We start from the raw sequence: 23,793 nt of genomic DNA on the forward strand, positions 1-23,793 counted from the left end.
GTACCATGTCTTCATTTTACAGTTTGATTACTTACTAAGTAAATAACAGTAATTGCATCTGCAAGAAGATACACAGTTATCAAGAAGATGTAGCATGTCCCTCAAAGATTAAAGTTCCTGAGGAAGAAGTTACCAGGGAATTATTGAGGTTTATTTAAAAAAAAAAAAAGAAGTTTAAATAATTAACACTTGATTAACACTCGGTTGAGCCATGAACAACAGACTCCATTATGTTTCAAACAATTTTCCAGCTAGTCAATCATGAAGTCCCAACCCCAGCTGTCTTATCAACTTGTCTATCACAGCTCTGGGAAGTAAGAGTCTCTCTGAACCTGATAACCAGCTGAAGCCGGATGATGTACTTTCCATGAGCAAAAGCGGGGGTGGATAGGTAAGCTAGCTTCCAATTGGTCGACGCAGAACGAGGTCCCATGGATAAATACGTGTCCAAGTCCTGCTCCATCTTCACATCGTCACAATGGCCTTCCTCTGGATTGTTTCCTGCTTCGCTTTCATCAGCGCCGCTTACGGTAAGCAAGCAAGGCCCTGCGGCCTGTAGTACCAACTGCGCTGATACAGTTTGACGGCGCCCTGCATAGTTATATACGTTTTACACAAAAACTAGAAAAAATGTCTCGAACAGAGGCAGTTCTCTGGTGGTTCTGAAATGGGTGATTGGGATAGTGTTCCTCTCTTAACTCCTGTGTGTTGCGTGCTGTTCAGGCTGCGGCTCCCCAGCCATCCAGCCCCAGGTCACTGGCTACGCCCGCATCGTCAACGGTGAGGAGGCCGTCCCCCACTCCTGGCCCTGGCAGGTGTCTCTGCAGGTGAGCCGTAGATACCTGTGATGTTATCGGGCTGCCAGTTCAATCTCCGGCTCCTCCAAACTGATTGTCGAGGTATCCCTGAGCAAGACACGAAACGACACCCTAACTGCTCTCGACGAGCTACCTGTCGCCTTGCGTGGATGACACTGCTGTCGGTGTGTGAATGTGTGTGTGAACAATTGCAAGTCGCTTTGGAGAGAAACGTCTGACAAATACCCTAAATATAAATGTAAATGTAACTTCTGCATGCCATGTTCTGGCCACTTGATATAACAACCCTGGTCTCTCCTCTTTCGAACCCAGCAATCCAACGGATTCCATTTCTGCGGAGGTTCCCTGATCAACGAGAACTGGGTGGTCACCGCTGCTCACTGCAATGTCAGGTGAGTACGTTTCCATTTGCACACATTTTAAGAAGTCCTCATTCCTCAAGGTTGAGTTGTGCAATTGAAAAGAAAACTTGACGTTTGGACTGTAGGATCCATAATGTCTCCTACTGTTTGTCTTCAGGACCTACCACCGTGTGATTGTTGGAGAGCATGACAAGAGCAGTGCCATTACCAGCGAGAAGGTCCAGATCCTTAAGCCCTCTAAGGTAGGCCTATCTAATTACCTTACCTTTCTTCAACCAACTACTAAACAACACCTTTTTATATATTTTCGAAAGTTAGATGATCATTACTAAATAATTGACTGAATAAATGTACCCCCTTCCACCTCTGTAGGTCTTCACCCACCCCAAATGGGACTCCAGAACCATCAACAACGACATCTCCCTCATCAAGCTGGCTTCCCCCGCTGTCTTGGGAACCACCGTCTCCCCTGTGTGTCTGGGTGAGAGCAGCGATGTCTTCGCCCCTGGCATGAAGTGTGTGACCAGCGGCTGGGGTCTGACCCGCTACAACGGTAAGACCCTCCACCATTCAGTTCCAATGAGCAGATGCTGGGTAATTCAAATAACAGTACAATTCTTGATCAAATGTATATATTTCATATCAATTCAAGTAAATGAACGCATAGAACTGCAAATCTTTGCACATAAAAACAATGTTCACTTGATCGCCCAGCTGATTGAAACTTCCCCCACAAATCGAAGTGTTTGTCATGACATTAAATGATCACATCACTAACTCTGTATCTCTCTCTTGCGATATCAGCCCCCGGCACCCCCAACAAGCTTCAGCAGGCCGCTCTTCCCCTGATGTCCAACGAGCAGTGCAAGCGTACCTGGGGCAGCAACATGATCTCCGATGTCATGATCTGTGCCGGTGCTGCTGGCGCCACCTCCTGCATGGTGAGACAATCTTAATACACCCTGCAACACTCCCCCTTTCATTGGCCCTGCATTGAGCTCAACATGTCAGTTCCTTTGATGAAGCATGCGTCTCAACACTCTAATCTGGTGTGGTTGTTGTGTCAGGGTGACTCCGGTGGCCCTCTGGTCTGCCAGAAGGACAACGTGTGGACCCTGGTCGGTATCGTCTCCTGGGGAAGCAGCCGCTGCTCTACCTCCACCCCCGCTGTCTACGCCCGTGTCACCGAGCTCCGCGGCTGGGTGGACCAGATCCTGGCTGCCAACTAAGGATTCACACTCCAACCTTCCAGCCCTCTCCAGACTTCACTTTACCTGGTTGGATGGCAAATTTTAATAAAATGTACTTGTAAAAACAAAAAAAACCATCTCTCATGGATTCATTGACACGTTGAATTGTCCATGCTGTCTTACTGTCTCTCACCGAGAGAGGGTGATCTTTTATATATAGGAAGTATAGAAACAACTTTCTGATCTCAAGGTTCAAGCTGGTAGAAAATATATCACTGACTCAAAAAATGCAAAATGGTATGCAAAGCGTCACTTCCTCGTCAGACCAGCTGATCATCCACGACCTACTATTTGGCACTTTATTTTCTATGCCTAGCATTGTGCCAGATTTGACTGGGTTGACGTATATATTAATAACGTGACAATGGCAGAAAAGACGGTCGCGGAGCTGCTGCGGGAGGCCGCTGCAGCTCTAGAGGAGCAGCAGGATGCAGGGTCCGAAACAGCGACCAACATGCCTGCACCGGATCACACCAGAGAAGGCCGCGCAAACCGTGTGTGCCCCTTTTCTGCTCGTATAGGCTACTTTATTGAAACAACTAGTCAGGGGCGTTATCATCCCTTGGACGATCTGTATGCTTTGTTGATCTGAATAAAAGTTGTGTCTCAGAGTGATACTGCCTTGCGTCACATCGATTCGAGCTCGCTGCTTTGCTTAGAGACGATCCAGAGCAAGAGAGTACACCACATCAGGTGACTGAAATGATAGCGAAAGAGTGAATAACATAATTGATGGCTCGGTTGTAGGCAGTGGAGGGAAATACAACATTAGGGTATGAATAACTGGTGTAATGGCCTCTTCTTTTTGTAAACGAGACAAATACCATGGTCTATAATAACATGGACATTCTTGTCACAAGTTGATCTGGTTGCCTCCTGCTTTTAGGAAGACTAGTTGTGGTTTTTAGTAGGCCTCCTGCAGATAATGAAGTGTCTGTGGCTCAACGGCACAATGGAATGGAAATGCATTGTGGGTCCGTCCGTTCCGTCGGCTCCGTCTCTTGCGTTCAGAAGTTGAGAAAATGATAACATTTCAGACTGCGACGGATCCGTCAGCCAATCAGATCGTGGCTCCATTGGCAAATACCACTCCTCCGTCAGACATGCCTTCCATTGACGGACGGATGCAGTGGACAACAGGTATAGACCAAATACATATAGCTTTACATTAATTTCACAAAAAGTTGTGAAATTATAGGGAGGAGGCGGGGCGTGCTGGTGTCATATAACAGCATTTACATTCACAGAACAGCATTTACCGTTCCTGAACGGCATATACCATGGTATGTCAGTGGTCGCGGTGGCACATGCCACAGGCCAATAAACGATCTCGGCATCTCTCGTGGGCAAGCTGTGTGACCTGTTGGCCACTGAATCCTTCCGTCAACGGACGACGGAAGGCATGTCTGACAGATGGGGGAGTGGTATTTGCCGACGGAGCCACGATCTGATTGGCTGACGGATCCGTTGCAGCCTAAAATGTAAAACTTTTCTCAACTTCTGAACGCAAGAGACCGAGCCAACGGAACGGACGGTCCCACAATGCATTTCGGGATCGCTCAATACGAAGTCAATGAGATCCGTCAACGGACGGATGCAGTGGGCAAGGGGTGTCACAGGGCTTGTTCACAGTCCCGCAGCAGCTCCGTGACCGTCTTTTCCGCCATTGTCACGTTATTGTTATATACGTCAACCCAGTCAAATCTGGCACAATGCTAGGCATAGAAAAGAAAGTGCCAAGTGCAAGGTCGTAGATGATCAGCTGGTCTGACGAGGAAGTGATGTAGTTTCCGCCCAGACGCGATTGGCTGATACGTTTTGCAAAATCTTTTGCAAAACGTAACGAGTGTGGCGAAGTGCATTGCAATCACGTAGGCTTCCATAGTAATGGGTTGTATTTCAAGGCTTTGTGATGCCTCGCATGTACGTTTTACCAATTTCCCTAGCCTGTTGTCTGATTTTGATGTTTGGTCGGTCTACAACCCAAACAACCTGGTTGTAGACCAGACACCTTCCTTTACCCGTTTCACCCACTTAGTCCAAAGATTGCAATGAAAAGTCTGCCATGCATGCCCTGAGAGCCATGCTTGGCAGATTATTTGTACATTTACATGTTGAATAGTATTTGCAGTCTTGAAATTAAAGGAAAGAAACAACTTTCGTATCTGGAGGCTGAAGCGTGTAGAAATATTTCCCTGATTAAAGTAAATCACTTTGCTTGATTAAAAGAGCCTCTGTGGAGATTTTGGCAAGCCAAGCCTCTCAAGACATCTACGTCTGGATGAAGGCACACCGCTCTCAGCCAAACCTGTCCAAGACAGTGCTCCTTCTCATTCCATTCCTCCCATACAGTATAACTATTCAGCTTCTCTCCTCCCTATTAGTCAGTACTATTACCCACTGAGTCTGCTTCAAGTCTTGGGATATGGTCAAAGATCAGCTAGTGTTTGCTGACCGTGTGGAATCTGTATGCTGAAATAGATGGTCAGGCTCTTCCTGGCGGAACACTTAAGTTAAAGTGATTACATGACTAAACCATACTTCAGTTTAGTTTGAGCCATCTCTCTGCTGGTCTACTGCAAGGCTTCATTTCCGTCACTCAGACACCAACTCCAAATTCTGATGTTGACTTCAAGGTTTTCTCTCTATCTCCTTCAACCACATCTCTCACCTTACATCCCTACCCGCCCTCGGAGGTCCACTAAAGCAGTCTTTAGAATTGCAGTGATGGGCAGTTTGTGAAGTGTGTGGCCTTTCCATGCATGGCCAATGCATTTAGGCATAATTACTTCATAGATATATTATTTGAGTGTAATTTGTTAAGAATGGCTTAGTCCTTCATCAGCTAATGGGTAAGTAAAATGCGCTGTTAGAATATCTACTTTGCGTTTACTGTGCCAGCCCCTGTATTTGCCAATTTCATATTTTGGAAAGCTCTTAACGAATTTCTTTACAATAAAGTAATCAGTTTGTTTATTGGTTCAGGCGATCCATCTTGGCATATGGCAGGTGCAGGAAATGTACCACTTGTACATGGTGGAGAATCCTAGGGAGTGCAGAGAGGGAGGGTACAGGTAAGGGTCGGGTTAGGGTTAGGTTTAAGGTAAGGGTAAGGGTGGGATTCACGATGTTGTGCACCATTAAGGACTATATCCTGTACTTATGAGCGCTTGGTGAATCAGACTTGCCCACTCATTCGAGTTGAAAGTATGCACAAAAGTAAAGCCAATGTTCTTGAATGAGCCCCCTTCTGTCAAATAGATATACATCAACCTACAGGGTTTTGCAGGTTTTGGCGGGGTTTGGGGTGAGTACGGAGACGGAGGGGAGGGGAGTGTTATCTTACATATTGTACTTAATAATTACAGGTTACAGATTAACGGTGAAATACCCTAATAAACTGTCCTTTATAATAAAATAATAGTTGTAGTATTAGTGTTATAGTGTTGTTATTTGATTGTTTCCAAGGTTCTGAGAAAATGTATTTATTAAAGAACACTCTTTCCCCAGATCATATTTCTGGAAAAAAGTATTCTGTCAACCCTGAAGTCCCAGCCCCAGCTGTCTATCATTGATCGTCGGCCACCCACAAAGCAATGATCAATTAATTTGGTCACAAACCCTCTGTTCCCCAGCATAATCAGTGGCAGATGGGGCTGTAGCTTTACACAGACCCTGCTGGCAGGTTCATATATTTGTGTTATCTTGTTGTGCTGTCACTAGCACCCTTGAATAAGTGATTACGTTAACACTAGGTTAACATTACATTTTTGTATATGTTTTTGATTTGGTTATACAACCAGTTTGAGTTTTCAATATAATAGTAGACGTGTAAGTCAAGCAAATAATTTCTTAAATTTAGGCTTCACACACGGATAATGAATTATTTTATTTCTATGGCATTCAAAACAGTAGTTATTTAGTAAGCAGCTGCACTTAGTTAAATGTTTATTGTGAAGGCCTTCTGTTAGTTTTCATAATACAGAGGTCAACACATTCCATAGATATTGGAATACGCTTCCAGCTGAACTTCAGACCTTTTTTCCCATGGTTAAAAAAAAACAGATATTGAGCAACTACTCCTGTTGACATCAATTTGACTGTTGTTTAAATTTTGAGTTGTAATTGGTTGTTATTTTATAGTTTAATGAATGTGCTGGTATCTATATGTGTCCTTGTAGATATGACTGTATGAGTGTACAAATATATATAATTTTTTTTGGAGAGAGACGCATCAACGAGCCCATTGTTGAACATGCAATTGGCATATGTAAGAAATTCATCCAACGCATGGAAAAGAAAGAAAGAACTGTCCAATCCCAGGCTGAACTTAACCTAACTCCACATTATCTCATCAATGAAAAGCCAACCAGATGGCGGGCTCGACAGAGGACGATCAAGAGGGTGATGAACAAGAGAAAGCCATTTCTCAGGTCCTTAAAGCTGATGGGAAAAGCCTGCGCCTGGCACCAACAAGGCAGGAGATGGGGGTTCTGGAACCATTGAGCAAGACCCACGGCCCTCTGATCAAGTACATAGACACACTGTCTGGGGAAGATTACGTCAGCCATAACTCACACCTGTGCTCCATCTTCTCCATTGCACTGTTGTGGCTCCAGCCAGAAGATGACACCGGCCTGACACAGGACATGGAGGAGGCCATCCTCCAGTGTTTAAATTAGAAATTAATTTGTATTCCAGCTACTATTGCCCCTTCAGAGAGGGCATTCATCTGGTGACAATAGTGTGACCTGCCACAGATCTGCTTTGAAGCCAATATCAGTTGACAGACTTGTTTTATGGCTAACAACCTAGATGGTAGTTGTTAGCAAGGAGGCTGGGTAAGTAAACCGGTAACAGTATTTGTCTTTTTGCAATGATAGAGTTGCACCGTTGTACTTTGAACATGCACTGTTGTATTTTGAGTTGAGCAAGGCCAACCAATTAAAGATGTATCAAGGAGCAAAAATTTAAATTTGCAATATGCTGGCCTATCCCTGCAACGCTGTAAATGAAAAGCAGTATTTTATTTTGTAATTTGAGTACCTCATTGCATCTTGTACCTCATGTTGTCTAATTGGATTATACACTTATTAATGCATAGCTATGAATATTATATTAAATATCTGTCAAGGCCGATCCGCTAGGTGTAACTTAATTGTAGACACTGCAAGTTGTGTATGAAGACGCGGAGTCGGTCCAGTTTGGCTCAGAGGACAGAGTGCCTGCTATAGACGACATGAAGTTTTATGCAATAATAGCCTAGCCTACTTAACTTAGTAAAACGACGAATAGTGATTGTAGGCTACAATCGATTTTTTTCTTTCGTTTAATTGTTCACAGCAGCCTAAGCCTAGCAATGATCAATGGGCGAGATCATAAATAACATTTGAGTATTCTGCAGCTGCAATAAAATAGGTCATCATTTCAGATAAGACTCTGGAAACGAAGCCCATTAAACTCAACCAAGTCTGCGGAGAGACGACCTTCGTCGTATGAGTCCCAATAGCGAGATCTCTCTACTCTCCAGGAGTGAGGCGCGCCTCTAGGGCACCACCAGCCCGAGACGGCAAGCGGGTGGTCGTGGGGTCGACATGCTGCTGCCGGACAATCGGACGGAGGTTTGGACCGACATATTGGGCTTCAACAGGACGGGTCTCGGTGCCGAGGAGGACCAGGGAGGTCCAGAGGCTGTAGCAGTTCCTGTGATCTTCGGAGTTATATTCGTGCTTGGTGTTGTTGGGAACAGCTTGGTTATGTTTGTCATCGGCAAGAATAAGTCCGGAAAGCGCTCTGGGAGCACCACCAACATCTTCATCCTGAACCTCAGCATAGCAGACCTGTCCTTTCTGCTTCTTTGCGTGCCGTTTCACGCAACTATTTACTCTCTGCCTGAGTGGATATTCGGAGCGTTCCTATGCACATTTGGACACTATTTTGTCATGGTTAGTATGCTGGTGAGCATTTTTACACTTGTGGCCATGTCGGTGGACAGATACATCGCCGTGGTGCACTCCAAAAAGGCTCCGTGCATTCGCAACCGGAGAAATGCCCTGATCGGAGTTGGTCTCATTTGGGGATTGTCCTTCATCTTCGCCATCCCAGTGGCACAACACCAGATCTTGACCAACCACCCGAACGCCCCTAACAGCACGTTTTGTTGGGAGGAGTGGATCGGTGCATCAAAACAAACATATAAAGTCACTATTTTTGTGTTTGGTTATCTGCTGCCTTTGGGGCTGATCATATGCTGCTATACAAAGGTAAGGACGGAATTTTGGCTTGGCATTTAGGGGCTGTCTTGCCCGCAAACAAAGCTAATATTTGACTTTAATAAGCAGTAGAGGAATTTTCATAAATGCCATAAACGACCGAAGGGCAAATGGGCTTGTCATAAATCCGTGCGTAATGCTCTTCGGACCCCTTACTTACGCACGGAATATAAGCAACGTTGCTAAACCATTGATTAACTAGTGTTAAATAGACTAATTGGGAACCATCCTATATTGATCTTTTAAATTGTGCGTGAATAACCAACTCTTTCCCCTTGAATCGAAGTCTGGCCCCTGATGCGACATGTTTGGAGCGAAAGACCCATTTGAACATTATCCTTGTAATCCATGGCTACATTTCTTCCAAAAGTGCCCTTTGAGACTCTTGACTGGCACTCCCTTGTTTGTAAATAGATAAAAAAATAATATTGTTTCCGACTTTCTATCTTTTTCTCTGCTTGTACTTTTCACACGTTTTTATGGCCGATTTCCAGCAAGCTAAATTGTCTAATAGACAATTTAGCTTATTCGGAGCCCAAATGTGCATTCAGTAAAAATTTAGCAAACATCTAGAGTTGGACTATCCAGCTTCACAACGACTGCCAATGAACTTATATCTATACGATTTGTCTAAATCACGGCAAATGTGAAATCAGGGAACTATTAAACGTATGTCAGTGGTTACTAATATGCGGCAGCGGTCCCGGGACGTTTGACGGAGCCGTTGTAGTTTAACTGGGTTAGGGCCTGGGGCTTCTTTTCTAGCCATTACGGTACTGGTTTAACAGCCCAGGAATCTCACACACCAATTGCATGCGTTGTAAATCATCTCTTAAAAATCTACACTGACAAAAATCCCAGTTGTTGCCTGTAGTACCTTCCCCTTTAGGTTTAGAATGTTGTCTAAGGTCGTCATTGTGGGCATTATTATCATACCCTACTTTATCTCCGAAGGGAGCCTAATTATACAAAGTTGAGCTTTCCTTTCGTGACCACTCAAACGAAAAGCACTTTTGAGGTAAATTAATGGGAAAGAATGGAACACATCTCACTCAAACAAACAAACCTCCCCGCTGCTCAGCTAAACTACAGAGGCATGTTTTGATATGAAGTGAATATGATAAGAACCCGTTCTGGTCTGAGCCGGCATAATATTTTCTACACTTGTCAGGCCTGATAATCCTATGTGACTCCACATGAATACATCTTCCAAGTGCAAGGCACAGTTTGAGATTAAACGAATGTCAGATTTACATCAAAGTTAGCAAAGCATTCTCAAAACTATAAACATAAATTAGCCAAATAAGGAGCAACTAAAAGCATAAATACCTTTTTATAGTAAATCAAAGAAATGCTTCATCGCCCCACGTCCAAATACAATTCTAAAAATGAATACATAAGCTGTTTTGGTGTGACTTCGCAATAGGCGGAGCTGGGTTGGGGGTAGGGTCAAGATCATTCTTTGGATTAGTTTCTAAAGTCTGTGCACTTCATTCGTGAGTGTGCACCATCAAAGCACTCGTAGTTGAACTCTTGCACGTTTTAGCCCTGGCACAGATGGAGGACAATGCAAATGGCCAGGATAAGCAGCTGCTCAACAAATCTTGATTCAATCATGTGTTTTTGCAGTTTTAGACAAAATGATTAGTTGCTCTGGTAAATAGTTAAGCACCAGTTAAGCAATTAAAAATTGCAATTAAGAAAATCATGTTGTATTTTTGTGAAATAACCTTCGCCAAATCAAAACTCTCATGTGACATAATCACCTGAGATAATGTCCTTGTTAAATCCAATTATTTTCTTATAACTAATAAGATAATAATTATTTCATTGAACTTACACAATTCAAGTACAAACAACACAGATAGTATCTAATGGAGGGATATACATAGCCTCTCATCATATACCATGCCTGTTGACTTAACCATGAAGCATAAAGCTGTCCCAAGGCTCTGGGATAATTTATTATTGACTCTCCCAAACTTGATGTGTTATGTACTGCTATGTTCGTTATATGACGGAACCCTGCTTCTGTGTGTGTGAGTGAGTGTGTGTTGTGTGTGTGTGTGTGTGTGTGTGTGTGTGTGTGTGTGTGTGTGTGTGTGTGTGTGTGTGTGTGTGTGTGTGTGTGTGTGTGTGCGTGTGTGTGTGTGTGCGTGTGTGTGTGTGTGTGTGTGAGTATTCAGTCCCCTGTTTGGCCACGAGCCCAACAAAGCCACTACCAATGTTATAACTTTGGTAATTTATTGACTACAATGACATCTTTTTTTGGTCATTCATTCATCATTATTATTGTGTTGATTTCATTTAATGATTCATCATCTTGAAAAAGTTGCTATTTGAATCCCACTATAATGGTTCTATTTTGGCTTGCTCTTCATCCCTTGAATATTATAAACAAAATTAAAAAGGTTTACTTTGCACCAAACTGCTCTAAACTATGTATACATATATGTGTACCAATAATGCTGGTTTTTCCGTCTGGTGTAATTCGATTTATATCTTATGTTGTGAGATTCCGTCTCTTTATAATGTTCTTTTTTTATTATTTTCCCTTAAGGTATTGTTTCATCTACATAAGAAGCTTAAGAATATGTCAAAAAAGTCTGAACGTTCAAAAAGAAAGGTAAGTGACTAATTTCTCTCTTTCTTTCTTCTTTAGGTAGTGTGGAATGGCAGATTATCCAGAGTGCATTCGAAATGTAATGGGCATTGTCTGGATTGAAGTAGCAATTTGAAGATTTAATACTGCTTGGAATCTCAATTTATACCATTGTACATTCTGCAGTGCAGGACGAATAACCTTTGTTGATATCTCAGAAGTCACAACAACACAGTGACTACATTGAACTGAAACTAATGTATTAAATGGCACTGGTCCAGTCAGTGGAACTTATGTATTTAATGGAAATAGTGTAGTCAACTGTGAACTACAGCACATTAACGTCAAAACTCAATTAAAGTGAATCAAGCGTTTGTCCCAAACAAGCCTGTTGCCTCTCAAAATCATTAAGTGTGTTTAATTAGACACTGTGTTCTAGTATTTACCAAATGAAGACAAATGTGTGGTCAAAAAGACTGCACTTAGGTTTCTCATTGTGGACTAATCTGGTTTGCATGGTCCCTACTACACACAGATAAGGCTGCAGACAATTCTCCTCGGCCTCTGTCCCCTAAGCCCTAATAGCTTTAATAGAGTGGCAGAACGGTAACCACTGGCAACAGAGTTAGCTTTTTGCGGATAATTGGTAGGGCTTGGGTTGAAGAGAGTGGAATGGAGGGGTAACCAGGCAGGGAAATAATGAGACCTTAATGTGTAACCAAAACAATCAAGCTGTGAGTCTTCTGTAGTCACTAATGTCGAGGGGATGGTTTGCTTTCTGGATAGGTGGGTATAAGTATTACAAGCCCGAACTCTATGTGTCCGTTTCTTAAAGTAAACAAGATTTACAGCTCAACAAGTCATTTGGTAACATATTTATTCGTTCCCTGTAAATCAACATTTTGAGGGAACACATTTCCTTATTTTCTTTCGGTGTAAACAAGATAAATGTATTTATGGCTAGCCTCAGCAGATTTTATTTAAAACACTGACAAATCAATGATTAGAAACAAACAAAAGCAGTCATAAGTAAAGGTTGTAACAATTCTCATATCATGTGTTGTCAGATTTAACTGGATGAAGAATTCACTCATTCACGAGAAGAGCTGCAAAAGTAACAGTCACAATGTTATTAACCATCTATAACATTTATCAAAACAGCCGGATCCCCAAAAGGACACGCTGACAATGTATGTGCGCACAGCTTATCTTTAGAGAACATTACCTAACCTTAGCATCAGGGAAACTTTGAAGAGGGTAAAATTTGAGAACTTCACAGTGAATGAACAAATAACATTATCTTAGTGTCACTTCACAGCAATATTTACAAGGATGAAATGCATTCATGCCTTACCATGATTAGTTTTACAACACACATCCCTGAACCCATAAGCAGATGGCTTGCAGCACTTTAAATTAGAGGGGGAATATGATGTCTGCTCCCGAGAGAGGGTGAGGGTTAGGCTTCAAATACACTTATTATATAACCCCACGCTGTGTGGCGAATTTCAATGAATCATTTGCATTTCTCGCTATAATACTCCTACACATGGGAGATACTTAAAAAGTATCACAAGTTTGACGTGGGTTTGAACTACTTCTTAACTTTTTCCCCAAGCATCTTCCATCCATTAGCTATACAGCTTAGTACACTGTGGATAACGGAAGATATATGGACCTTGATGCACCTACTTTAGTATTCATTTATTAGTACTGAATCTCATATGCTGTATTTATTTTGGAGAATAATCTATTTTATTTTATTTTATATATGATTTTTCTATTGAACTACAATATTTAATCCTTAAACATCCTATAAACTTCCCTAGAGATGCATGATTATTATATGTTCTTTCATATTGGAAGAGTTTTGCCCCAGGGAACTTAAATCCATGATGTGCTGCTAGGATAATACGTTAGCATGTAGTATGAATGCTTAAAGTGAAAGAATATTTATTTGTCAGTCTAAAGATATTTGAAGTTGAGCAAATCCCAGAATGTAGATGTAAAGTTGGTGTCATTATTTGACTTTGTCCATTTTTATTGTTTAGTGTTTCTTCTCCCCCTTTCCACCAGATGACCATGACTTGTCAAATCAATAAATTCCCCTCATCTGTGCGCCCTTGTTAATCTTCGCACCTGCAACTCATTCCCTCATCATTTATTCTTTTATCATGTATACTTGTTCACTTCTTTTGTTCTCTCGTTGGTTTGTTGTTTTTGTCACATCCCTTGTTCTTTTCCCAATTGTTTCGTTTTTTTCTGCCTGTTCACGGAACAGAGATATTTAGTTTTGTTGTTAAAAACTACTTTTGTTACTATCCCAGGCTGCATTAGGATCTATCCCTCTTTGCTCGAGCTGCTCCAACAGCACCCCACCGTGACAGTTGGTGGGATTATCTCGGTATGAAATGATGACAGTAAAACTCTTCCTGACGTTTGAATGTTCTTGAACTCTGATTTATCAAATTTAGCTGTTTCCAATAAGTATTTTGCCATGAGTCATTATTATGAATAGCCTTAAACTCTGAATGTATTTATAAAGTGCATTAATTTGATTTATTACCCAGCTTTGATGATCATTAATGGCGTTCAGCGGTCAGTTTATTTCTCTCAGGTATCATATTTCGGAATAACAGACCGTTGCGATGGAAGCTATTTCCAACCGTCAAATCGAACAGATGATTTTTTATGAGCAGAAGCAAAAAAATATTTTTTCAATCAAGATAATCATTGATTGCTCTTTGCACCACAGGTGTGCAGCCTGGCCCAGCCCCATATTGTAATCAGTCTGACTGGGGCCTGGTGAGTTCATCAACAACGCATACCCCACAATTTTGACTAATTAATCCATGTCAAACAAAACAGACAGTAAAGACCCACGTTATTATAGTCTCAAAAAGCAATTTGAGCTGATTCCTAAAAACTGCAGACATTTTGTTTGTATGATTTATTCATATATATGATTTATATATATGATTTATTTATATATATTAATATTATATATTAAATAATATTAACTTTAACTTATAGATCATAAGTTACCAAGTTTTAACACTTAAAAGTGACCTGGTTCTGCCATTCCTTTTATGCCCTAAGGCCGAAATAAGGGATATTTTTAGGAGCGAGTTCTTCCACGTCAACAACAAATCCTCGGCGTGACATAATTATGGGAGTGACAGGAACAGATTAGGAATTGCCAGCGGTCTTTGCTTGATGCAAACTGAGTTTACAACAGTCAAACGAGGACACATGAACCAACAAGATTGTGAATTGAGACATGGCCACCATCTCCTCGCAGATGATACAAATACTCTGAAGAACTTTGTCGCCATAGACTTCCAATGTTGTTTGAGAAGACATCAAAAAGCCAGTGGTATCACCAGCCCCTGAGAATCCAAAGGCTGTGCCCAGGGACTTCGTTCTTTTTAAGCCAGAGGTGTTCTTCTTCTGCCAAAGAAACCGTTCTTTTCATTAATCTGAGATAGGTTATCTTTAAACCTGTTATCTTTAAACCTGTGTGTGTGTCAACAATAAATATCTGACTATTCTATTCAGACACAGGTTGGAAACTTCAAACCAATACCTTTTAAAGCACCTATAGCACTAGCTCTTTATCCCATGGACTCATTTATTTTTACTTCAACTCTGCAGTTCTGTCCTCTTGCAAATAACCACTGCAGTTTGACCAAGGCTTCTGGATAGTATCTGTAACCAGCAGGGCCACCCTGTGTGAAGTATGACACTATACAGAGCCCCTTCACCTGATCAGACTGCCTCAAAATTTGATCGTTTGATAATAACGTTTTAGCTAAAGTGATGCACTGTTTATAGTGCGCAAATAGCTCTAATGCATTTAGATTCAGAGCAATATTTATGGTTTTGTCAGCTGTAAGACGAACAAAGCAACCAGAATAAATATTTATATATGATGGACAGTGAATATTTCCTCTCTGCATTAAATATCATTTTTCGCCGTGGCAGTGTGTGTTTAGAGAAATGTCCACTGTTTAAAATCGGAATACTTAATCAGACAATACGTTTCCTGGAAACAGAATGACCTCCATCAGTCGTCCGAGTCTCTTGTAGCACTAATCTGCTTCGTCAGCAGAAATAATACACTGAAGATGAATGTAAACATTTCAATGTAAAGGCGACTCATAATGGGTAGTATAGGTTCTCTGTATACATTAGGCATGTATACACATGCCTTTAACTTACAAACATTTAATTGCAAAGTTCAACGACTATATGAAGGTGCCTCAAAGGTTATTATTCAAGTCTGAAATTGTATATGTGCATGTACGCTTTAGTCAAGTGAAATTAACTAGAACTACTAGAACTACTTTTACAGCCTCTCGAGTTGGTCAAGTTACCCCGGTCATTTTGAGTATATTTAAAGTTAGCTTGAATTAAGAAAGAGAGGAGGTGTGGTTAGTTATAATACAACATTGTCGGGGCCACAACACCACCACACAGGAGAAGACAGCACCACCTCAGTGTTGGGACGCATGTAGGCACGCGGTCGGCCTGCACAGTTTAGATTAGGTTTGTATTGAGCATTTTCATTAAATAAACAGCGACTGGCCTCTGCTCTGCAGCTGATCCGGATCTTCACATCAACCATGGAAGAGGTTTTACAATATTATCTCCAAAGTTTCCACCGACTGATGCAAAACAAACACGTACAATTGTTAAAGGATAGGTTTGCTTCTTTGGACCCAAGGTTCTATCTACAGATTGTCTAGCATGATTGTAGAGTGTGAACATCATTATATCTAAAGATTGTATGGCATGATTTTAGAGACACCATTATTTAACAAAGGGATTCAGTATTGAGTGTGTTGACTGTCGGGAGTTCGCCGGGTTGGACAGAGGTCAACAGGGCCACCTGGCGATGGTTTGAAAAGATGTCTTACAAATTTTTCAGGCTGTTTATTGATCAAGGGAGTCTGGGTTTTGGGTTGTTAAGGCCCCTAACGTCAGTGTATCTGGATATAATGGGTTGGAACTGGCTATTGATTCCTCTAAGAGGAACATTAGCACTAGCAGGAAGCATGTTATTTTATTCTAAAACAAAGTGAACTGTCCATATAAACAGAGCTTGTACGTCAGAATGTATCATGGGATTTTTTTGTTCAACATAAATAAACCCTTATCTAGGCTAATAATAACCTTTCAACATGTGACTCACATAGGAAATGTTGTTGCAATTTCAAACACAACAATATATCCGATTATCACAATTCATTTCCCAATTAATTACAAACCAAAAGACTACCAACACAATGAATAATATTCAATGTTCCTATCCTATAAAATCGAGGCTGGATTTCACAAAGTCCTATAACCTGGTAATTTTTCACTGCCTTAAAGTCATCACAGGGACTGCTCCACATTCCTTATGTTTAAATGTTTTGTTGGCAGGTTGGCTGTATATCTCAGTATCGCTACACATGTGCACTGTTCATCATCATTCTGGCAAACCAAACCTAACCTTACCAAATCAATGACTACAAATCATCTTCCAAAACCTTTTTTCCACCCTTCCCCTCTGCTCCCCTTCTTCTCCTGCCAGACCGCCCAGACTGTACTGCTGGTGGTCACCGCCTTCCTCATCTGCTGGATGCCCTACCACATCATCACAATGTGGGTGGAGTTTGGCACCTTCCCCCTGACGGACGCCTCCTTCGTCTTTCGCATCGCGGCCCACTGCCTCTCCTACGGGAACTCCTGCATCAACCCCATACTCTACGCCTTCTTGTCTGAAAACTTTCGCAAGGCATGCCGCCAGGTTTTCAACTGCCACTGCCTTCGTCCACCACCCCCTGTTGAGAAGGCGAAGCGCAGCCGCATGGAGACCTTCTCCACCACTCATTCCGGCGCCAACATATGAATAGAGAGAGAGATCTTCGGTTGGTGAATTGCCCTTTCTGTGACATCTGGAAGGAGAAAGGAATAATAAGAAACAAAGGGGCGGGATGTGGCTCAGGAGGTAGAGCGGGCTGGCTGGTGAAGGGAAGGTTGCTAGTTCGATCCCCGAGTGTCGAGGTGTCCCTGAGCTAGACGCCTCACCGTAAACTGCTCCCGACGAGCTGGCTGTCGCCTTGCATCGTTGACACTCACATGAATACGTGAATGATTTTGTGAATGTAAGGGAATATTGTAAAGCGCTTTGTGTGGCCACTGTTTAAAAGAAACGCTGTATAAATGCAGTCCAAAAAAAAAGAGAAACACTGAAAAGGAAAACGTGGGCTCAGATTAAAATGATACAAGGGTGCTGTGGCTAACTCTCAGTGCAGGGACAGAACTCTGATACAAACAGATCTGATTGTTCAGCTGATAGTGAAGCAAACTTGAAGTACACTGAAACAAAAGGGACTGCACATTATGTTTTTTAACTTTAATATGGGTTCAGCGCGAACATTTATGTGACAAATGGGAAAATCCAAAGGAAAGAACCTCAACGGCTGAACTTGTGTATTAGTATTGAGAGACCCTCTCAAGAGAACGAAACAACGCTCTTTCAGCCCCAGTCTGCATAGGCTGTTCATGCTCCAGTGGACACAGATCATTAACATCCACTAAACCGTGAGGCCTGTTGCACTGAGACAAACAAAGAAGAAGACCGGGACCCTAAACAGAAGAAGGCTAAGGAAATTCGATAGTGGAAGAGGACAAATATTGGTGAGAAGTTAACTGTGCTCATGCCTTAAGCTATATATTGTATATATTATATATAGTGTGACTTAATGTGAGGAAGCAGGTACAATATGTTGTAAAGATTGTTTTTTGAAATACCGCTCAAGTAAAGAAAACCTGGTGAATTTTGTGCTGTACCTCCCTTTCTTTTACTCCTCCCTTACTTACCACCTTACCGTGTACACAACCCACAGAGGTCAAAATATGTATTTTTCTCTTCTTAAACTCCAGAGATCTTCCCCCAAGGTAATGTGGCGGGGTGGGGTTTCAGTGTAGCGCCACATCTAAGCCCCTTAAAGTGTAAATCCACTATCAACCCCACAACCAGATGGCCAATCCTCTCCATGTGCTTCAGCGTGTGTGTGTGTGTGTGTGTGTGTGTGTGTGTGTGTGTCTGTCTGTGTGTGTGTGTGTGTGTGTGTGTGTGTGTGTCTGCAGTTGTCTTGGTGTGAATATGCGAGAGATCAATCCTAAGGCTGTATCTGTCTTTACGTGGGGAATTCTGCAAACTTGCAAAGGCCTAAATAGATTTTGCGCAAAATAATTAATTACAACATGATTGTTATGACTTCAGTGGGATGAATGTTGGTGTGTCGATCATGATGTTGAGTTCCATGACCTCTTTATATTTTTATACTCTTGAAATGCTTTGTGAAGAAAAGGACATGCAGGTATTATATGGCCCATCAATGTTTCAATTATACATGCACAACATGGAAAATACAGTTAAAAATAAGAAAAAGATTATGCTTAACGGCATGGAACTTGTACAATGTATTCGCATTATTTCCATTGTAGACAGTAATTAACAACACTCAGTATACTGCGGCACGGTGCATGATCTAGCTGCACCCAAAGGTTGCAATTTTACATTTCAAGATGAATTCAAGAAATGATAGGACCTATATAGCATGTTCTATAATGGTTTTTCAAAAAGTAGATGTAGTAGCATACAACCGACAAGAGATGCTGTTCAACGGTGAAGAATAGACTGAACAGAGTCATTGGTTGAGGTTTGAGGTCATTGTTAACCAGCTGAGTTGTTGAACCTCTTTTTAAAATGTTAAGTGCTGAATAAAAGCCAATGGATGAACGCGCTGTAACTTAATTCGTTTTGGAATTGCGCCATCTGTGGGACTGAAAATTAAACACAGTGATGAGTTATACTCTTACTGTCCACTAGATGGCAGAGAAATTCAGGAAAAAGACAAATAAATTTGCATTTGTATTTCTCTTTCTACTGCGTCTGGCCTGCCCAATGACTGATTACCGCATGGGCAAATGGAGCACATGTCCAGGGCCCTGGCCAATGGGGGGGCCCTTGATATATATAAACATATATATATTATTTTTTTATTTAAAAAAAATCAAAATTCATTCTTTGGTCATAAAAGGATTTGAATGTTTTTGATTTGCAAAATAAATACATCACTTTTTTATTTTTTAACGTGACGGAACGTTAATGTCGTAGTGCTTGGTCAACGGTCAATTTCACAGTGGCATTATAATGTGTGTGATTGTGGATTGCAGGAGTTGGAGTTGGAGTTATATGCGACCAAATTCGGTGTGCTAATGCGTGTATTTGCTTGTTGGTAGGGGTCCATGGCTGGTTTGTTTCCAGGGCCCGTGGTCATGTTAATCCGTCCTTGGGCCTGCCCAAAGGGAATAACATCATGATGCTATTATCTTTTGGCAGGCCAGTCCGTGTTAAATTTGTAGCATCATTTAAAATAAACAATAATCAGAAAAGGCCATTTAGAGTTCTGATTTACTAACTAGATAGCATGGCAGTGAATAAATGCTCCTTGTGGCTGAAGCTGAAAAAACATGGCAGTGCAACATGGCCCCATGGCATGTAAACAGAGAGAGAGCGAGGTAAGGCCGGCTAGCATTCTTCATTTGATTAATATATAAATTAAAGGATGTGATTTTTTTTCATTATTTAAATCATCAAGGCACATTTAAAGACAGTTTTCACTAGCCAAAGTGCCGTACATGGTGCAAAAAGGCATATAAAAGAACACATACCAAATACCTAGACAGTACATGAAAAACATAAAAATAACAACATATCATAAAAGAGGAGGAAAGGCCAGGGAGAAGAGGTGTGTTTTGAGCCTAGATTAAAAAATGGTGACGGAAGGAGCGTCTCTAATTGAAGGCGGCAGTTCATTCCAAAGGCGGGGGGCAGCCACAGCAAAAGCTCTGTCACCCCTTCAGAGATATATCCAATAATTTAAGCTACGAGCTAGTTTAAGTGGTATATATATGTAATATATTGATCATCAGAACTCAGAGCACAACTCATCAAGGACATAGGAACCGGGCATGTCTGGCACTACTTATTAACAACCAGGATCTAGAACATAAAATAGATAGACAATCTATAGATTATTGAGGGTAAATATTAGGCCTGTATTCTCCTACAACATTTTTACGATAGGAAATGTATAAGATAAAATACCACGTAGTTTACGTCAACACAAAGGCCTTCATAACCATAAATAAGTACTAGCCTATATCAAACCATAAAGGCTCTACTTGCAATTTACACATTCACACGTCACTGAATACGATATCGTCAGGTGTTCACCCCCAGGGGGCGCTGTGGTTGAGCAGGTAGTCCCTCTACGACGTCATACTTGCTCTCTGCGTTAGGACGAGATAAAACACCCTCCACCCCCTCATTAACTACAGGTCTATTTAAACAACATGCCTTTTTCCCTGTGAACCACAGACTTTCCTGTGCTGCGGGTAGACAAGTAACCTGCCAGTGAACAAGAGCAGAGGTAGCACTGAGTATCGATCCTGGAATAATCAAACGGCCACGTTTCTTTGCTTCCAAGGTAGGATGCTCAGTTATCTATCATGTATTTAACAGACATCTATATATAGAATTGTTTAATTAATTAATAATGTTATATTATTACTGTTTTTTTTTTTTACATTTTAAGTTTTACTTGTACTAGTTATTACTAATTACAGTTGTGGACCATGAATAATAATTTTAAATCTTTTTAACTTCTCTTTTAGCTGTTAATCAGCCCTTGGATTCAGGACCTATGTGGGTTCTGGAGCAGATCAGGGAGTCTGTGGATGAGAACCATTTCACCTTGCCGGTGGAGTCCAGTCTTCGTCTGGCTGAGGCCATGTTTGGGGAGAGAACGGCCCAGGCGAAGAGACCAAAGCACACCCTGTGCCCTAACATCATCACCCCGAGCACTATCCCTAAGTTCTTCATCCCTCCCAAGATCACGCCCCAACAGGAGCCCAGCAAGGCCCCTGACTGGAGCAAACCCTTCCCTGCTGTCAAGGGGACTATAAACGGCTTCATGGTGGAGAACGCCACCCACGTCATCCAGGTGGAGAACGTCGACGAGCTGCCCTGCGCGTTCAGCGACGAGGGTAGCACCAACGCGGACCCCCGGAGCCAGGCCGCCCTGTCCTTGCCCCACCTGGCCAAAGCCCAGACCTGCTACGGCTTCTGCACCCTGCTGGAGAGCCCTCATACACGGCGGAAGGAGTCTCTGTTCCACAGCGACCCAGCGGCCTGCGGACTCACGCTGCTCTCCCCCCGGAGCCCATCCGCCGGCAGCTCCCCCAAACCCCCCCACTGCGCTGCGTTCAGCCTCAACAGGCTGGCTTCCAGGCTGCCCACGCACAGGGCGATGGCCCTGCACAGGCAGGTGGTGTCCCTGGACAGCGACACCACCTCGTCCACAGAGTCCTCCCCCTTTAACTCCCCCCTGCTGGCCAGGCCTCTGCCCCGGTCCTACCTCCTCAAAGCCCTGGGTCACGAGCGGCTGGTCTCTCGAGCAGGGCGGAAGTCTCTGCTCTCTCGGAACAACTCCCTGTCCACGGACGAAGGGAGCTCCACCGACAGCAGTCCCAACGTGGTGCGGAGGTCCTCGGACGAGCCGGAGGAGCCCCTGACCCCGGCCAACGTGTTCGGACTCGCCCCTCCTCCCGTCTTCCCCACCGATGGGGTTTTGTGCCGAGAGAGGGTGATGAGGGAACAGCTGGTGCCCGTAGGGCGAGACGGAAACCTTCGTCTGGCAGCAGAGTACTGCCCGCAGAACCAGAGGTTCAGGGTGAGGCTGATCAGTGCGGAGGGGCTGTATGCCGTTTCAACGGACCCCAAAAGCATCAACTGCAGCATCAGTGTGTGTCTCCTGCCGGGGAAGATGCAGAAGCAACGCAGCACAGTGATCAAGAGAAGTCGCAACCCCATTTTCAATGAGGACTTCTTTTTTGACGGCATCTGTGAGGAACATCTTGGGAACTGGTTTCTGCGGTTCAAAGTGGTGAATAAGATGTCCACCATGAAAAGGGACTACATTTTAGGAGACTGTGAGATTCTGCTTCCTAGCATACTGTCTGGATAAAAACTGCTAAATTAAATCATTTCTATTTTTTATACCAACTATTATTTTTTTACATTAAAAAAACAATATTGAGAATGTGTCTTTGTGTTTGAAATGTTGACATGCACATACACGTGACCATAACAAACATCTGAAGGGAATCACACATGACCAAAAATAGTACATTCTTTATTGTACCCTTCGTCATTTCCTGTTTAATTGTAATTATGTGGTAATATTTTCATATTAATAAATTTAATATCAGCATGGGATGGTGTCTGCAATATCTCATTCTTACGGTCAAATGGGGTGTTTACCAATGTATCAAAGCCTCTGTCACACCCTCTCATCATGGAGAACCTGCTCGACAAAAACGACGCCTCCGAGGCGATGCACTCACACCTACATCGTGGTGTGTGCAACGGCAGACCGTGCTAATCGAACACACAACAATCGAGCCCAGAGCTAATCGTTCAGAGTTTCAGGATCCCTGTTATCTGTCAACGGAAAACATTGAGATTAACGCGAAGACATCGTTTCGCTGACCGTGGCGCATACCCTTTTCGAAGGGTAGTGCATCGTCACACACGACCATGGTTTTTGAAACCCTGGTCAGTGATCTGTTGAACAGGTTCATTGGCGATTATGTGGAGAACCTGGACAAGTCACAACTCAAGATAGGCATTTGGGGAGGTGAGTCAAGCAGCCACAATAGGGAACGAAACTACGACTAAGTAGCTATAGCTGTGGGTGTCAACAGTGTCCGCAAACTGTAAATTCTGCCGAATCATGTATTAATGCAACTCGAATCTATTCATCTACACAATCCTAAATATGTTGCAAAGCAGGTCGACCGCCCATCGTATGTCGTGGGAATGTCATGAAGACATGATGGGAGAGTGCGTTACTAACTAACTCCTGCGCGACGTGCAGGGACAATGATTTATGTCTTATGCTAGGTGTTTTTTTCAGATTGTCAGCAGCACATTAAGGAAGCAACCAAACCATTTGACATTAAAAACTACAATAGATATGGCTTGCTGTCATTCTGAGGGGCGCTATGTGGGCTAGCTGCTAGTAAACAGAACCAATGACCTGCTCTTTGTCTCTGCTGTCAAGATAAGGAAAGCGTGGAGTCACTGCCTTCCTTAACCCAGTCCTTCCTCTGTATGAACTGAATATATAATCTGGGTAATTACGTAGATCCACTTAGCTCTAAAGTCATTTCAATTTAAGAATAGCAATATGCATAGTATCCCTATAAAAGTAAGTATAGTGCAAACTTGATATAGGGCAGATCCAACCTGTTTAGGTCTTAAATGTCTAAAATGTTGTAAAATGTCACTGCTGAAACGACATATTTGGCGGCGTGTGCGTTGAGGTGTTAATCAGTCCACAGCCTACCAAACAACCCAAAGCCTAG

At 42.5% G+C, this 23,793-nt stretch overlaps 4 protein-coding genes across 5 annotated transcripts in view; all 4 read left to right on the forward strand.

Annotated features, from left to right (window-relative positions):
- Nucleotides 1-478: 478 nt before the first annotated feature.
- On the forward strand, nt 479-2,409 carry LOC307075495 (chymotrypsin B-like; the record flags this gene model as incomplete). The annotated part of the gene is made up of 7 exons (XM_079736102.1): nt 479-530; nt 724-827; nt 1,131-1,210; nt 1,338-1,422; nt 1,553-1,733; nt 1,985-2,121; nt 2,248-2,409. 7 exons carry the CDS (start codon nt 479-481, stop codon nt 2,407-2,409), a joined length of 801 nt encoding a protein of 266 aa, XP_079592228.1.
- Nucleotides 2,410-7,925: 5,516 nt separating this feature from the next.
- galr1b (galanin receptor 1b) lies at nt 7,926-17,200 on the forward strand (the record flags this gene model as incomplete). The annotated part of the gene is given in 4 exon segments (XM_079736113.1): nt 7,926-7,976; nt 7,980-8,693; nt 11,263-11,328; nt 16,883-17,200. Coding segments are annotated over 4 exon segments (1,149 nt in total).
- Nucleotides 17,201-20,739: 3,539 nt separating this feature from the next.
- LOC307076375 (C2 calcium-dependent domain-containing protein 4C-like) lies at nt 20,740-22,531 on the forward strand. Its single transcript, XM_079737362.1, has 2 exons — nt 20,740-20,852; nt 21,040-22,531. The coding sequence occupies exon 2, from the start codon at nt 21,069-21,071 to the stop codon at nt 22,389-22,391; it is 1,323 nt and encodes a 440-aa protein (XP_079593488.1). The 5' UTR covers nt 20,740-20,852; nt 21,040-21,068; the 3' UTR covers nt 22,392-22,531.
- A 327-nt stretch (nt 22,532-22,858) lies between these two features.
- Nucleotides 22,859-23,793, forward strand: part of vps13c (vacuolar protein sorting 13 homolog C) — a 60,602-nt gene continuing 59,667 nt past the window's right edge. For both annotated transcript variants that reach the window (XM_079737310.1, XM_079737311.1), the window contains exon 1: nt 22,859-23,063. In XM_079737310.1, the coding sequence (XP_079593436.1) occupies nt 22,964-23,063 (100 nt within the window). In that variant the 5' untranslated portion in view covers nt 22,859-22,963. The remainder of the gene's footprint in view (nt 23,064-23,793) is intronic.

The sequence above is a fragment of the Pollachius pollachius genome (genome assembly GCF_949987615.1).
Source record: "Pollachius pollachius genome assembly, chromosome: 5".
In the NCBI taxonomy this organism is placed as follows: Eukaryota; Metazoa; Chordata; class Actinopteri; order Gadiformes; family Gadidae; genus Pollachius; species Pollachius pollachius.